This window comes from Labeo rohita, chromosome 13 (genome assembly GCF_022985175.1).
Source record: "Labeo rohita strain BAU-BD-2019 chromosome 13, IGBB_LRoh.1.0, whole genome shotgun sequence".
NCBI lineage: Eukaryota > Metazoa > Chordata > Actinopteri > Cypriniformes > Cyprinidae > Labeo > Labeo rohita.
In genome coordinates this window covers 6,865,712-6,878,772 of record NC_066881.1, presented here as the reverse complement: position 1 = coordinate 6,878,772, position 13,061 = coordinate 6,865,712, and the positions used below count along the sequence as shown (strand labels likewise).

At 39.1% G+C, this 13,061-nt stretch overlaps 2 protein-coding genes across 3 annotated transcripts in view; one reads left to right on the top strand and one right to left on the bottom strand.

The window, feature by feature from the left end:
* The first annotated feature begins 838 nt into the window (after positions 1–838).
* Positions 839–5,880, top strand: prph2b (peripherin 2b (retinal degeneration, slow)). The gene is made up of 3 exons (XM_051125332.1): positions 839–1,776; positions 2,236–2,482; positions 4,171–5,880. The coding sequence occupies exons 1-3, from the start codon at positions 1,196–1,198 to the stop codon at positions 4,369–4,371; spliced, it is 1,029 nt and encodes a 342-aa protein (XP_050981289.1). The 5' UTR covers positions 839–1,195; the 3' UTR covers positions 4,372–5,880.
* Positions 5,881–8,570: 2,690 nt separating this feature from the next.
* ubr2 (ubiquitin protein ligase E3 component n-recognin 2) overlaps positions 8,571–13,061 on the bottom strand; it is a 41,795-nt gene continuing 37,304 nt past the window's right edge. For both annotated transcript variants that reach the window (XM_051125937.1, XM_051125936.1), the window contains exons 41-46: positions 12,929–13,037; positions 12,787–12,843; positions 12,629–12,706; positions 12,338–12,508; positions 12,121–12,222; positions 8,571–9,620 (exon numbers count right to left, since the gene is read on the bottom strand). In XM_051125937.1, coding sequence (XP_050981894.1) covers positions 9,479–9,620; positions 12,121–12,222; positions 12,338–12,508; positions 12,629–12,706; positions 12,787–12,843; positions 12,929–13,037 — 659 coding nt within the window. In that variant the 3' untranslated portion in view covers positions 8,571–9,478. The remainder of the gene's footprint in view (positions 9,621–12,120; positions 12,223–12,337; positions 12,509–12,628; positions 12,707–12,786; positions 12,844–12,928; positions 13,038–13,061) is intronic.

Here is a 13,061-nt window from a genome sequence, read left to right as displayed (position 1 = left end):
CCAGAAGCTTCTGTCTTCCAATGAATTGTTGAGGAATAAAAATTATCAAACTGCTGACATTAATAATATCAATATCTTTCATGGTGTAAAAATCACCTCTGAGGGATAAAGGAACGCTCGTCCACAGCTTTGGAGTTGCTACGGAAGGCTTGTCCAAGGACAAGGATTGTTCAAATACAAGCCTTAGGAGACCTATACGGCTTCTTGTGGGGTTACACAATAGTGTAAACACATTGGTCACATTTACCTGGTCAGTGGCCCAGGTACATTCTTTGATACAATCTTCTAACCCAGGAGTGTCCAAACTCGGTTCTGGAGGGCCAGTGTCCAGCAAAGTTTAGACCCAGCTTGCCTCAACACACCTGCCTGGAGGTTTCTAGCACGCCTAGTAAGAGCTTGATTAGCTGGTTGAGGTGTGTCTAACTGGGGTTGGAGCTAAACTCTGCAGGACACCAGCATTTAGCAGAAGTACCATGTACCAAGTACACTCTACTGTAGGTTTAAAAAGTTCTTCTAAAACACAATAGCAGAAATTACCCATGTAAACACGTGTAAATGTGAAAAAACAACATAATAATAGATGAGGACCTCCAACAGAACTAGCTGTACCCTTCATTGATGTAACTAACAGACAGGATTGACTTAGTCTGAAGACTACCCAGAGATCCCCAGAGCCAAGCAATACCAGCAGGTAAAAGTGGAAACTGATGCTAAAGTAACTAACCAATTACAGAGTAAGATAAAGGATTAGAGTCCTCAGCTCATCTGCAAATGGGATCAGCGCTGATTAGTGGGTTTTAGGATGACGTAGAGGAACTTGATTCTACAATCACACAGCTCCTCAGCCGGCCACCCCCTTTTGCAGGGAAGGGAACCATCAGGAAAAGCCACGTAACCCCCAGCTGGTGCATTTGGGTGGATTTATGTGAAATTCCGGAGGAAGAGGCCTCTGGTTGCCAACAGCATGGACTTTCTTGAATTGTGGGTGGTCAGAATGGGTATGGGAAGGGAAATCCTTGCTATTGCACATTCTACGCTTGATGACGGATTACTAAACTAAGCTTCTGGACTACAACTCTTCAAGAATTTCAACAAGGGGAAAGACAACACGAATCGTACAATAAAAGGCAATCATACTGAAGAAGAATCCCTGTGAATATATTCTTGTGACTCATTAGACAAAAACAAAAAAAACATGGCTTTGATGCCCATAAAATTTGACTTGGCCAAGCGGGTTAAGCTGGCCCAAACACTGTGGCTCCTGTACTGGCTCTCTGTCATGGCTGGGATCCTCATCTTCAGCATGGGGATCTTCTTCAAGATCGAGCTGCGTAAGAGAAGCGAGATGATGGATAACAATGAGAGCCATTTTGTGCCCAACCTGCTCATTCTGGTGGGACTCGTGGCCTGTGGTGTCAATGCTTTTGGGGGCAAAGTGTGCCATGACTCCCTTGACACAATAAAGTTCAGCAAGTGGAAACCGATGTTGAGAACCTACATGTGCGGATGTGTGGTTTTCTGCATCACCCTTTTTGTCGCGGCTCTGCTCTGTTTCCTGATGCAGATCTCTCTGCATTTTGCCCTCGCTGAAGGCCTAAAGAATGGAATGAAGTACTACAAAGACACAGATACGCCAGGACGATGCTTCATGAAGAGAACCCTAGATATGACCCAGATCGAGTTCCGCTGCTGTGGAAACAACAACTACAAGGATTGGTTTGAGATCCAGTGGATTAGCAACCGCTACCTAGACTTCAGCAATGAAGAGGTTAAAGCGTGAGTACTGATTATAGTACTGAGTACTAGTGGAAAAGTATATAAGAGATGGGATCTAAGTGATTCTAATGAAAGGGGTGTCGAAGCAGACCCCTTGAAAACTGTTATGTTGAATGCAAGAGAAATCAAATTTCAGAGTTTGTTTTGAGAGATTCCTAAGTAGATAATCGGCTGGTGGGTTTGGGTTAAAAGTGGGTCTGTGGATTATATAATCTGTCAGGATCCTGTTCCAAAGTCTTTTAAATCTTACCTTCCACACAAATCATAACATTGTGCAATCTATTACCTCCCATGGAGTCGACCACCAGTGTTTACCTCCAAAGGGGCTAAATTTTCCCAAGGAGATGTTCATAAATCTAATTTGAAAGAGGTGTTTTTCTTAGTCCACAACCAAGAATATGGCTTAATCAATATAATTAAAATATCTGCCTGACAGTTCAATCTTTTGGAATTTCTTAGCCGTGTCCAGAGCAACGTGGAAGGCAAATACTTGATGGAAAGTGTTCCCTTCAGCTGCTGCAACCCTGGCTCCCCCCGTCCTTGTATCCAACATCACTTGACCAACAACTCCGCTCACTACAGCTACGACCACCACACTGAGGACCTAAACATCTGGACCAGAGGCTGCCGTGAGGCCCTGGTGTCCTACTATGGGGGCATGATGAACAGTATTGGTGCTTTTGTGTTGCTGTTCATTATCATGCAGGTGGGTGTGGGAGAAGCAAGCAAATGCAAAGTTGAACTTATGGCATTTGACTTTGTCACTAGATTACACTCTTGGTGGGTAAGGGGTGTGTTGCTAGATTATAAAGTGAGCCGCTTGATTATAAGGTCAGTTGGTGCGTAAAGAATAATATAAATAGGTCTGAAAGAATCAGATTAATTATCTGCTTAATTGATTTAATTAACACTTTGTGTTGATGCATAACAAGATATAGGTGACAAGTTGACAAATAACATGCACTTGGCATATTCACATTTTCCTCACTGTTCACTCCAGAATTAAAATTTCTTGACAATTTACTCACCCCTATGTCATCCAAGATGTTCATGTCTTCCTTTCTTCAGTTGAAAACAAGTTACATTTCTTGAAGAAAACATTCCAAGGTTTTCAGGTCAGTAGGAGCTAATTGGTTGAAGGTCCAAATTATAGTTTCAAAGGGCTCTGCATGATTCCAGCCAAGGAATAAATGTCTTATCTAGCGATATGATAGATTTTCTTAAAAAATATAAAAATGTATATTCTTTTTAACCATAAATGCTCGTCTTGCACTAGCTCGACTTCACGCATTATGTAATCACTTTGAAAAGTTCACACGTGACATAGGTAGAAGTACCAACCCAGCGTTTACAAAGCAAATGTGCAAAGAAATTCAAAGCCCTTTACAAAAAAAAAAAAAAAAAAAGGTAAAACAATGATGTTGGATGATTTTGAAGTTGGAGGAGAAAATTATTTTTCGCCCTACCCTACCTTTTTGACAAGGGTAACACAGACGAAGAACTAATCACGCATGACCTTTCCAACTTGATTCCAACCTGACGCACATTTCAGAGCTAGTGCAAGATGAGTGCTTACGGTTAGAAAGTATATGATTTTTTTGCTAGATTCCTTGGCTGGGATCATGTAGAGCCCTTTGAAGCTGCACTGAAATGGTAATTTGGACCTTCAACCCATTGATCCCCATTAAAATCCACTATATGGAGAAAAATCCTGGAAATCCTGGTTTTCCTTAAAAACCTTAATTTCTTTTTGACCGAAGAAAGAAAGACATGAACATCTTGGATGACACAGAGATGGGTAAATTATCAGGAAATTTTAATTCAGGAGTAAACAAATCCTTTAATCTATATGTGACCCTGGACCACAAAACCAGTCTTAAGTCACTGGGGTTTATTTGTAGCAATAGCCAAAAATACATTGTATGGGTCAAAATTATTGATTTTTCTTTTATGGCAAAAATCATTAGGAAATTAAGTAAAGATCATGTTCCATAAAGATATTGTGTAAAATTCCTACTGTAAATGTATGAAAACTTAATTTTTCATAACAATATATTGGTACGACAAACCTTCAATCTGAACTGTTATTGATTGCGTAATGTGACATGACACCAAATGCGCAAAAAAGTAGTTCAAGAGGGTTAACCTTATCTTGAACCGAAGATGTAAGTCCTAAGATCTTGTTGCCAAAATGGTTATTTCCTGGAAAAGTAGAACTTATGTGGGTCAAGACATCAGAAGCACACAACAATGATGGTGTTTTGAGTATGTTTGGAAGTTTCTAGAGATTCATTAACCTAAGAAAACCCTTTTGTGGACATGTATATTCCAAAGACGTAATCACTTCCAAATGGAAACACATAAAATTGTAAATCTGAATTTAATTTGTTGCAGGCTATCGTGACTGTCGGTTTGCAGTACCTGACTACTTCACTGGAAACCCTGGCAGACCCAGAGAGTCCTGAGAGCGAAAGTGAGGGATGGCTGCTGGAAAAGAGTGTGAAGGAAACACTTTCTGACATCATGACAAAGATCAAATCGCTGTTTAAAGGCAACCAGGTACAGGAGGGAGATGCAGAAGCGGCTCCCACATAAAGCTGAGAGAGTCATGCCCCCTCCCGCCCCATCATGTCTGTGGCCACTCCCATCTTTGGGAGAAGGAAAGCATGAAAGGTTGATTAAAATGTTCTCTCTTAAAAATATAGGTGTATATGCATACATATACGATCAATACACCTATTTTTAATGAGATTCCAATTGATATGTGAATGTACACATCACAATGTAAATACAAATTAAATTTAAATTAACAAGTTTATTTTTTAATATTTTAAGAATTAAATATATCTGTAAATGTCCCGATATTATCAGATTTTCCAACCAAATAAGCCTCACTGTCATCATCCGTCTGTAGCATTATAAAGTTTATTCTTATATTTCCAGTTTATTCATTGGTTGAGCGGATGTTTAACCCGACAGCCTCACACATACAATACCACATTTCATCGTTTTATCACTATGAAATTACTTTTCATTAATAAGTTATTTTTCTTGAAGGGGTCACACGGCAGCTTTTAACCCGGCAGCTGAGAAAAATGTGTTTTTGTAAACGATCAGTCACCTCCAAGACCTTACAGGGATGGAAACAGTGGCACACCTTGCTTTTTACACAACGCTGCCTTTAATGGGCCTTAGGTTGTCTGACGATTTTCAAAAGCATGTTGATGGTGATCTACAGGAGGGCAGAATTGTACACGTTCACCATTAATGTGTGTAGTTCTCGGGTTAAATATCTGCCTCAAAAGTTGAGCTCACAGTTGTGGGGCAGTTACAGAAGTTGTCAAGAGTACCAATTTGTAAAAGATTCTAGTCAGTTGATTCTAGTCAGACAACCCAGTCAGTTGTATTTTTTTTTTTTCATATCATCAGTGTGAATTTTTAATTTTCACAGGCACCTCTTTCTGTACATTTGACCTTGACTTTGCAGTAATGTCAGTTTTTGTTGTGGATTGAGTGGATCATGTAGAAAACTCCATTTGTAAGATAAAGACCTTTAATTAGATTTGGTGTTATTCTTTTCACAATATATTTATAGTTGCAGAGTTAGCTCTGCATAGAGGTGACTCTTTGTTTCTGTTTTAAGACTATTTAAAAGACTTAAATATGAGGGGTGAAAGTGGGGTAAGTTAATAAATGGCTGTGGAGCTGGTCACAGGTGAAAGATGTTTGGACAGCAGAAGCCCAGCGGGACACAGCTTTACCTGATTGGATGACGAGAAGGAAATGGATTTCTCTAAATGAGGCTTTTGTCCTGCTGAGAACAGCTGAACTCCCATCCTCAGAATACCTTTGGATAAAAAAAAAAAAAAAAAAACACTAACACAAATGTGTTAGTTAACATGTTTAAATATGTATAACTAAAAGTGCATGGATAGAGACTTATTCTGTTTTAAATAGTTTCTGATAAGTACCCCTTTACATTCATACATATTATTCATGGGAGAGGACATTTCCTGCAGAGCTCTTCTGGCACAATTTGTTCATTGTGACTATGTGATTGGTGGGATTTTCTGTACAGCATTATGGATAATATATATATATATATATATATATATATATATATATATATTAACAACTAATTTCACTGTTAAACACAACTGCTATGAAAATAACAAACGGCTTCAACAAACACAGATAAAGATATGCGAGTAGTTGTTAAAAATTACTATCCCCTATGGAGAAAATAAATGGAGGTTTTACTATGGGAAACCAGCTGTTGTAAATATCATGAAACCTGTTAAGAATGTGCCATAATGAAAAACCCAATCAATATGCCTAATTTTATTTTATTTTTTAGACTATTTATTGCATTGAGACTTTATTTTCCATCATAATTCCACATAAATGCTTATACAGTAAAATTCATGTATCCATAATGGACTTAATATAATATTATTTAATACTAACTTAATATTAAAGTAAAATAAAACGAAAATTAATAAGGGTAAAACTTTTGGGTACAGGCAGTGAGCACTAATCAGGGCATGTGTCATTTGGTATTTTTTCTGGCCCTGAAGTCTATAAACAGTGACCAGCTGGATAAGAGTTAATCAGCTTTGTGGAGCAGCTTAACGGTTACCTTCTCAGGTGAAGTTCTGGGACAGGTGCGTCTTACACACGAGCAGAAAACAAGCACTACTGGAACATATATGTAGGATGTAGGATAACCACGATCTCTGCAAAGGAAGTTGTTCTCGAATTTACCGAGATTAATTAACACCAAAAGTGACCGAAGTGACCCACAAACAATGCAACCGTCAATACCAGTAGTTTTCTGAAAGAAACAATTGTGCTTGAAAGGCAGCCCAGGAATTGTGTTAATTTTAGGTAAATTTAGGCTTTAGGCTTTATAAGTACATAAATTAAATTTACCTTTGTCAACCGCAGTCTGGGTTTTTTTTTCCATCTAACGTTAGCTATGCAGCCATTCAAGGAGGAATTCAAAATACGCAATGCGGCAAAAAGGTCCAATCACAATTTAGCATGCAAATAAATGCACGGAAAACAGATCAATCGTATTTCACTAAGCAAATAAAGCAGCGGTCATCAACGGTAGATTTTGAATGGCAAATACTCTCAGTAAATCTAGGGCTGTTCGATTCCGAAAATTTTGGAATCGAGTCCGATTCCGATTCCTGGTTCTAAAAAACTATGAGATTCGATTCCAAGAATCGATTCCTCACTGTTGTTTTCGATTCTTGTTTTTTTGTTTTCGTTTTTTTTTTGGAGTGGAGGAACCATTTTGATATGACTGTAAGATGTAGCCTTATAATAATATGAAGCTTTATCTTACGTTTATTGAATGTTTCTATGTCATTGGCTAATAGAACGGTTAAAAAAAATCACTTTTAAGATGGAAATAGGATCAAGACTATGGACCAAGTCAAGATCTATTCTGTCGTGCAGCGTTCAAAACTGTGGACAATATAAGGCCGTTTCACCGTAAAATAATTTCTGAATCGTTTTAAACTGGTTCATTAAAAGGATCTATCCGAAAGAACCTTTTCGAATCAGACTTCTAATCACTATTAGCGAGCTGCATCCTCAAACTTAAACGAGCTCGGTACCGGCTCTTTTCATTCAGTTTATTTTCGTGAATCGATGTTCAGCGGCGTTTGATGACAGCAGCCGAGATATGCAACCTTCATACGATGCTGCCTTTCGTTTGAGAGGCGCCCATAAATAAGCTTTGTTGAACTGAAAACGGCGATGAATCGGGAGTCGATTCCCCTTGATGGGATCGATTCCAAACTTTCTTTTTGGAATCGACTCCCAACCCTAAGTAAATCTCAGTGGAGATTTCTTTGAACATGAGGAAAACACAAGACAAAAAATAAGTTTCATGCATTGATTTTAAAGTTAAAATGGCATGTAATACACAACTGTGCCTGAAAAAATTATTTTAGGTATGGAAGTGGCACAATTTGAATTTCGATATTTGGGTTTGCTAATTAAGATCTGGCAACCCTGATTAATCTACAGTATGAACAGGCCTTATAACATCTTTTACTCACTCAACCAGCTGTGGAGTATCACAATTTATAGCTTAAGCTCAAACACAATTACTTTTGAGAAACTGGCTGGTCTTAGAATCTGTAACTCCAAGTAATCAGTGAGCTGGACAGTGGCTTGAACTCTGGATCTAATCCTCTTTATTGCAGCGTTCCTGGATGAACAAGAGATTTGGATGGAACTAGAGCACAGTTGAGAAGAACTATAGACAGTGAAATGGGTCACACATTAGCCTGCATGAGGCCACTAAGCCTAGCTGCTCTGGAACATAGGTACTTCACAGCAAAATAAAAACACTGATAGTTCATCAGCCCCATTCATTAACACATTTTATGCATCACTTCAAAACACAAGAGTCTTTTTTTCTTTTTTATTTCATTAATGTTTTACAATATAGTACAATGTACCCATTTATACAAGAATTCACATATTAACAAGTCAGTTCGTGATGTAATACACTGCTGCAGCCACTGGAAGTGTCTCAGGAAATATGCTCACCGCATTAGAAACAGGCTTTTCATCTGAATTGTGTGAGAACTTGTATCTGAAAGAAGCAATGGTGTGTTTTAATGCATTTCTGCGTCGCTGACAAATAAAACTTTTCTGATTTGGACTAAAGCCCCAAGCCAAGGCCACTATAAAGAAAAAAAAACAACAGTCTAAAGCAGACCAAAGTCAAAACTGAATTAAGGATATGCAATTCTGCATCCATCACTGCTGACAAAAAAAAAAATAAAAAATAAAAAAAAAAGTGCAGCAGTATCAAGAAACAAAATGTCCAAAATCACAACACACGGCACACACGTCAAAATCATGTTTAAGAGTGGAATTCATGTTCAGTTTGAGGAAAGCATGATTCCATACAACACACAGCCGCGAGAAACACATAAATAATACGCGTCACAAAAGAACGAGAAATAAACGGTCATAAAAACGGACCACCTTAGAAATCCATCATATTAGAAACATACCAACTAAACAGCTGTACATAAAAACTCACTCGCGCAAACACATACACAACCCAGACAAACAGAAACCAGGCATTCAAGGACATATTCATGTGTTCCCGGATCTTCCCCCGCATTGGCTTGTATTGTATGAACATGAGCATGTTAATTAGGCGGCCTTAACAAAATGTATTGCAGCATTTGAGATGACGGGGCAGAGAGGATGCTGTGTCCTACAGGTGGCGATATCCCTGCATGGGCGTTGAGGGACGTTTGTGCTTACTTGGAGGACAGCACCACCAGTCAAATAGAACTGTCTTGCGAAACCTATATATTGAAGCAAATACCTTGAAAATAATTTAATATTACTTGGAGAAAATTAAATAGCATTCCTATGAAGAATATCTGTTTTGCGAAGGAACCCATATTGTAGAGGTTCAATACCTTGGCTATATGTCTTTTTAAATATGTATTTATATCATATTTAAAAGAAAGAGGGAGTGAAAAATCTCCCGCCAAATAAACAAAAAGAAAAAGTCATGCATTCATCCACTGTCAAAGATGGAGAAAGGGGTGGAGGAAGAGCAAGAGGCTTTGGTGACACCTTGGCAACCTCTAGCTCTGCTGTGCGGGTCCCCTTATGCGTAAGGGTGGGCGTAGGTGTGAGAAAGCGTCACGTGACTTCACAGGTGCTGCCAGTCGATGCCCACCAAAGTCTGATTGGCCTCCTGGGCGTGGCCGATCTCTTCTGTGATGCTGTGCTGGCGCCACAGCTTCTGGATTTTCCTGTAGCGCTCTTGGCACAAGTGTAATGGGTTTCCCCGTCTAAAACGAGACGAAACAACACGATCTCACATGAATGTCAGAAATAATCATGAGTAGGGCTATCACTAACGATTATTTTGGTAATCGATTATTCTGACGATTAATCAAGTAATCAGGAAGATATTTCATAATACATAACAGCAATGACGCAATAATGATTAGTTCATAAGCATCAAAAGCAAGTAATCATATGGTATGCATTATAAAATATATTATAAAAATACAACTAACATACATTATCATTGGTGTCCTCTGCAGGCTTTTGGTATAATGCATAATGTTTTACACTTTAAAGCAGAGGTCTCAAACTCAATTCCTGGAGGGCCGCAGCTCTGCAGAGTCTAGCTCCAACCAGCTCCAACTCACACCTGCGTGGAGTTTCTAGAAGAGATTGTTTTACTATAGGTAGATGAGAGGGTCTGTATTACTTACTATTGGAGAAAGTGTAACGGCTGACTTGGATCGCACATCCCTTAAAAACCAATCACATTACAGCCTTGACGTCACTGAATTTCAGAGAGAGTTGTGCGTCACTCATTGGCCATTTACGGAGTACAGCCTCTCTTCCATTGACATCCATTCAAAGAAAACGGCATCTGGTCTCCTTTCCCATGTACTGCCAGACTGGAAGCGTCAGCTTTAGCCGTTACGCTTTTTCAGCTAATCGTTGCAGGCTTGCCATTTAGTGGCTTTGTTTCTAGTAATCCTGAAGACCTTGATTAGCTGCATCAGGTGTTTTTGATTAGGGTTGGAGCGAAAATGAGCAGAGCGGTGGCCCTCCAGGAATTGAGTTTGAGACCACTGCTTTAAAGCAATCTAATTCTTGTTTAATATTGACATTAAACATTTAATTAAAATATCCATTTAATCTTTAATATTTGGCCATTTTTTTAACATCAAAAATGCTACAGCTACTGTAAATTTAGAGTTTTTATTTTGAAATCACAATGAACAGTTTCCATAGAGAAAGATATTGATGTACAGTGCCCTGCGAAAGTATTCATACCCTATAAATTTTCTTCACCGTTTGTGTTGTTTTATGTTTGTCTATATTAAACTTATTTAAATGACTTTTTCTTCATATCAAATACACGATAATGAAAAAAAAAAAAAAAAATCAAAAAAACAAAAAAAAAGATGTGTGACATTTTAAAAATAAAACAATGAAATAAGCACATTGCGTAAGTATTCATACCCTTAACGCAGTACTTGGCACCTAAAAGTCTTTTTGAGTATTTTGTTTTGCACATCAGCATTTGGCAATTATCTGCCATTCTTCTCATCACCTTTTCACCTCTGAAGCTTTGTCAGCTTGGATGGGGGCTGGCAGACATTTCAGGTTTCTCCAGAAATATTTGATTGCATTTAAGCCCAGACCTCACCAGTCTACTCAAGACCCTTCTCCATCAATTGCTCAGTTTGGACAGGAGACCAGCTCTAGGAAGAGTTCTGGTTGTTCCAAGTGTCTTGTTCCAGAAGCATGGAGAAGACTACGTGCTTCTGTGAACCTTCAATGCAGCAGATTTTTTTTCTGAACTTTTCCCCAGATCTGTGCCTTGGCACAAGCATGTCTCTAAACTCTACAGGCAGTTATTTTCACCTCATGGCTTGGTTTTTGCTCTGATATTATTCAGCTGTTAGACCTTTTCTGAGAGGTGCGTGGCTTTCCAAATCATGCTCATTCAAATGAATTTGCCACAGGTTAACTCCACTCGAAGTGTAGTAACATCTAGAAGCGATATGAGTGCTCCTGAGCTAAATTTCAAGTGTTCCAGGTATAAATACTTATGCAATGGAATCATTTCAGATTTTTATATCTAATAAATTTGCAAAGTTGCTACAAACCTGTTTTGTGATTTGTCATTATGGTGTATGGAGTGTAGACTGACGTGGGAAATTTAAAGCAGTTTAATATAAGGCTGCAACATAAAACGTGAAAAAAATGAAGGGGTATAAATACTTTCGCAAGGCACTGTAATCTCCTGTGTTTGCGTAGGTTTATAAATAATTTACCTTACAAGTCTGATGAAATGGCATACATTGCGTTCCCAGATGAACGTTATATAATAAAACCCAAACTCACAGCAATATGCAGAGACGGAGTTCGAGATGCTCCACACATGTAAATGATAACAGTTTGTGTGAATCATTTACTGTGAATGAAGCCACTCTGACACGCACATACATAATCTATACGCATGTGAATAAAGCATACGGTAAACCTGCGTCGCAAATGTTTTTTTTAATCGAATCAGAGCGTTTGTTAATTAACAATAGCAGTATGCTTTATTATGATTTTTAAATGGGTTTAATATATCATGCTACCCTGGAAAACTCTGTAATAGTTTAATAGATTCTGGTCTGTGGAATTCACCGCTTCTGGTATTTCACCAGGTAAACGACACGGGCAAACTGCAGTCAAGGATCAAATACTCAAACTGAATCGAGGAATCGTGACAGCCCAAATCATGTATGTGAAATTTCAGCAATAGAGACATACCTTAGCCCTTGGTCGGTTTCCCCATAGTCGTCCAGGTATGGGGGAGCATAAAAACAGCCCTTAGTTTTGCCAGCCAGGAACAGGACCTGACTTTCCCGCACCCTGACAGAAACAAATAAACCTCAGAACCCAGACACAAAAAGGGATAACTACCTTATCTCTTACAAAATGTGCCTGTTATACACATAAATGTTAATCAACACATGCTCGCACAAACCTGAGGAAGATGCCGACTCCAGCTCCGCAGGCAAAAGTATGTGCGGTGCATGCACCCACATCCTCTCCTTCCAGCTCGGTCTGACAGCAGTAGCTCTGGGAGCACAGCATGGCACCGCACACCAGACACAGAGTAGGAGCGCGAGACTTATCCCCTCCAGATTTAGGACACCTAGACGTGACCAGGATCAAAAGATCAGATGATTCATAGAATCTGAAGCGTATGACTCAATAGACAGTCAACAGGTCTTATTTATTAATCGCATTTGATTTGCAAACAAAGGTGACTCACGTGAAGCTGGAGGCCTGGTTAATCAGGGCGCTGTAGTCACTCGGCAGCTCTATGAGATGATTGGACTCTCTAGGAAATCTGAAACAGGAAATGGAAGAATGGTGAGCACTTGAGTATTGGATGAAGCCAACTCTTGAGTGATGAGGAGCAGGACAGACCTGATGAGAGCCACACTGCTTTGAAGACCCTGCAGCACACCTGGATGAGAGCACCACCTGCATATCACAAAAAAATTAATTAAAACACAGCTAACTTCATACCGCTATGTTACAGTTTTCTAAGCTAGATAGTGATGGTTACCCATGCAGCAGAGATTTCATGAGCTCGTGGTTGTTGTAGTAGAGCTGTAGCAAGTTGGAGGGCAGACACAGGTAACCACATAGAGCCTCCCATTCCCCCAAACCTAGAGCTGAACACACAGTCATCATAAGAA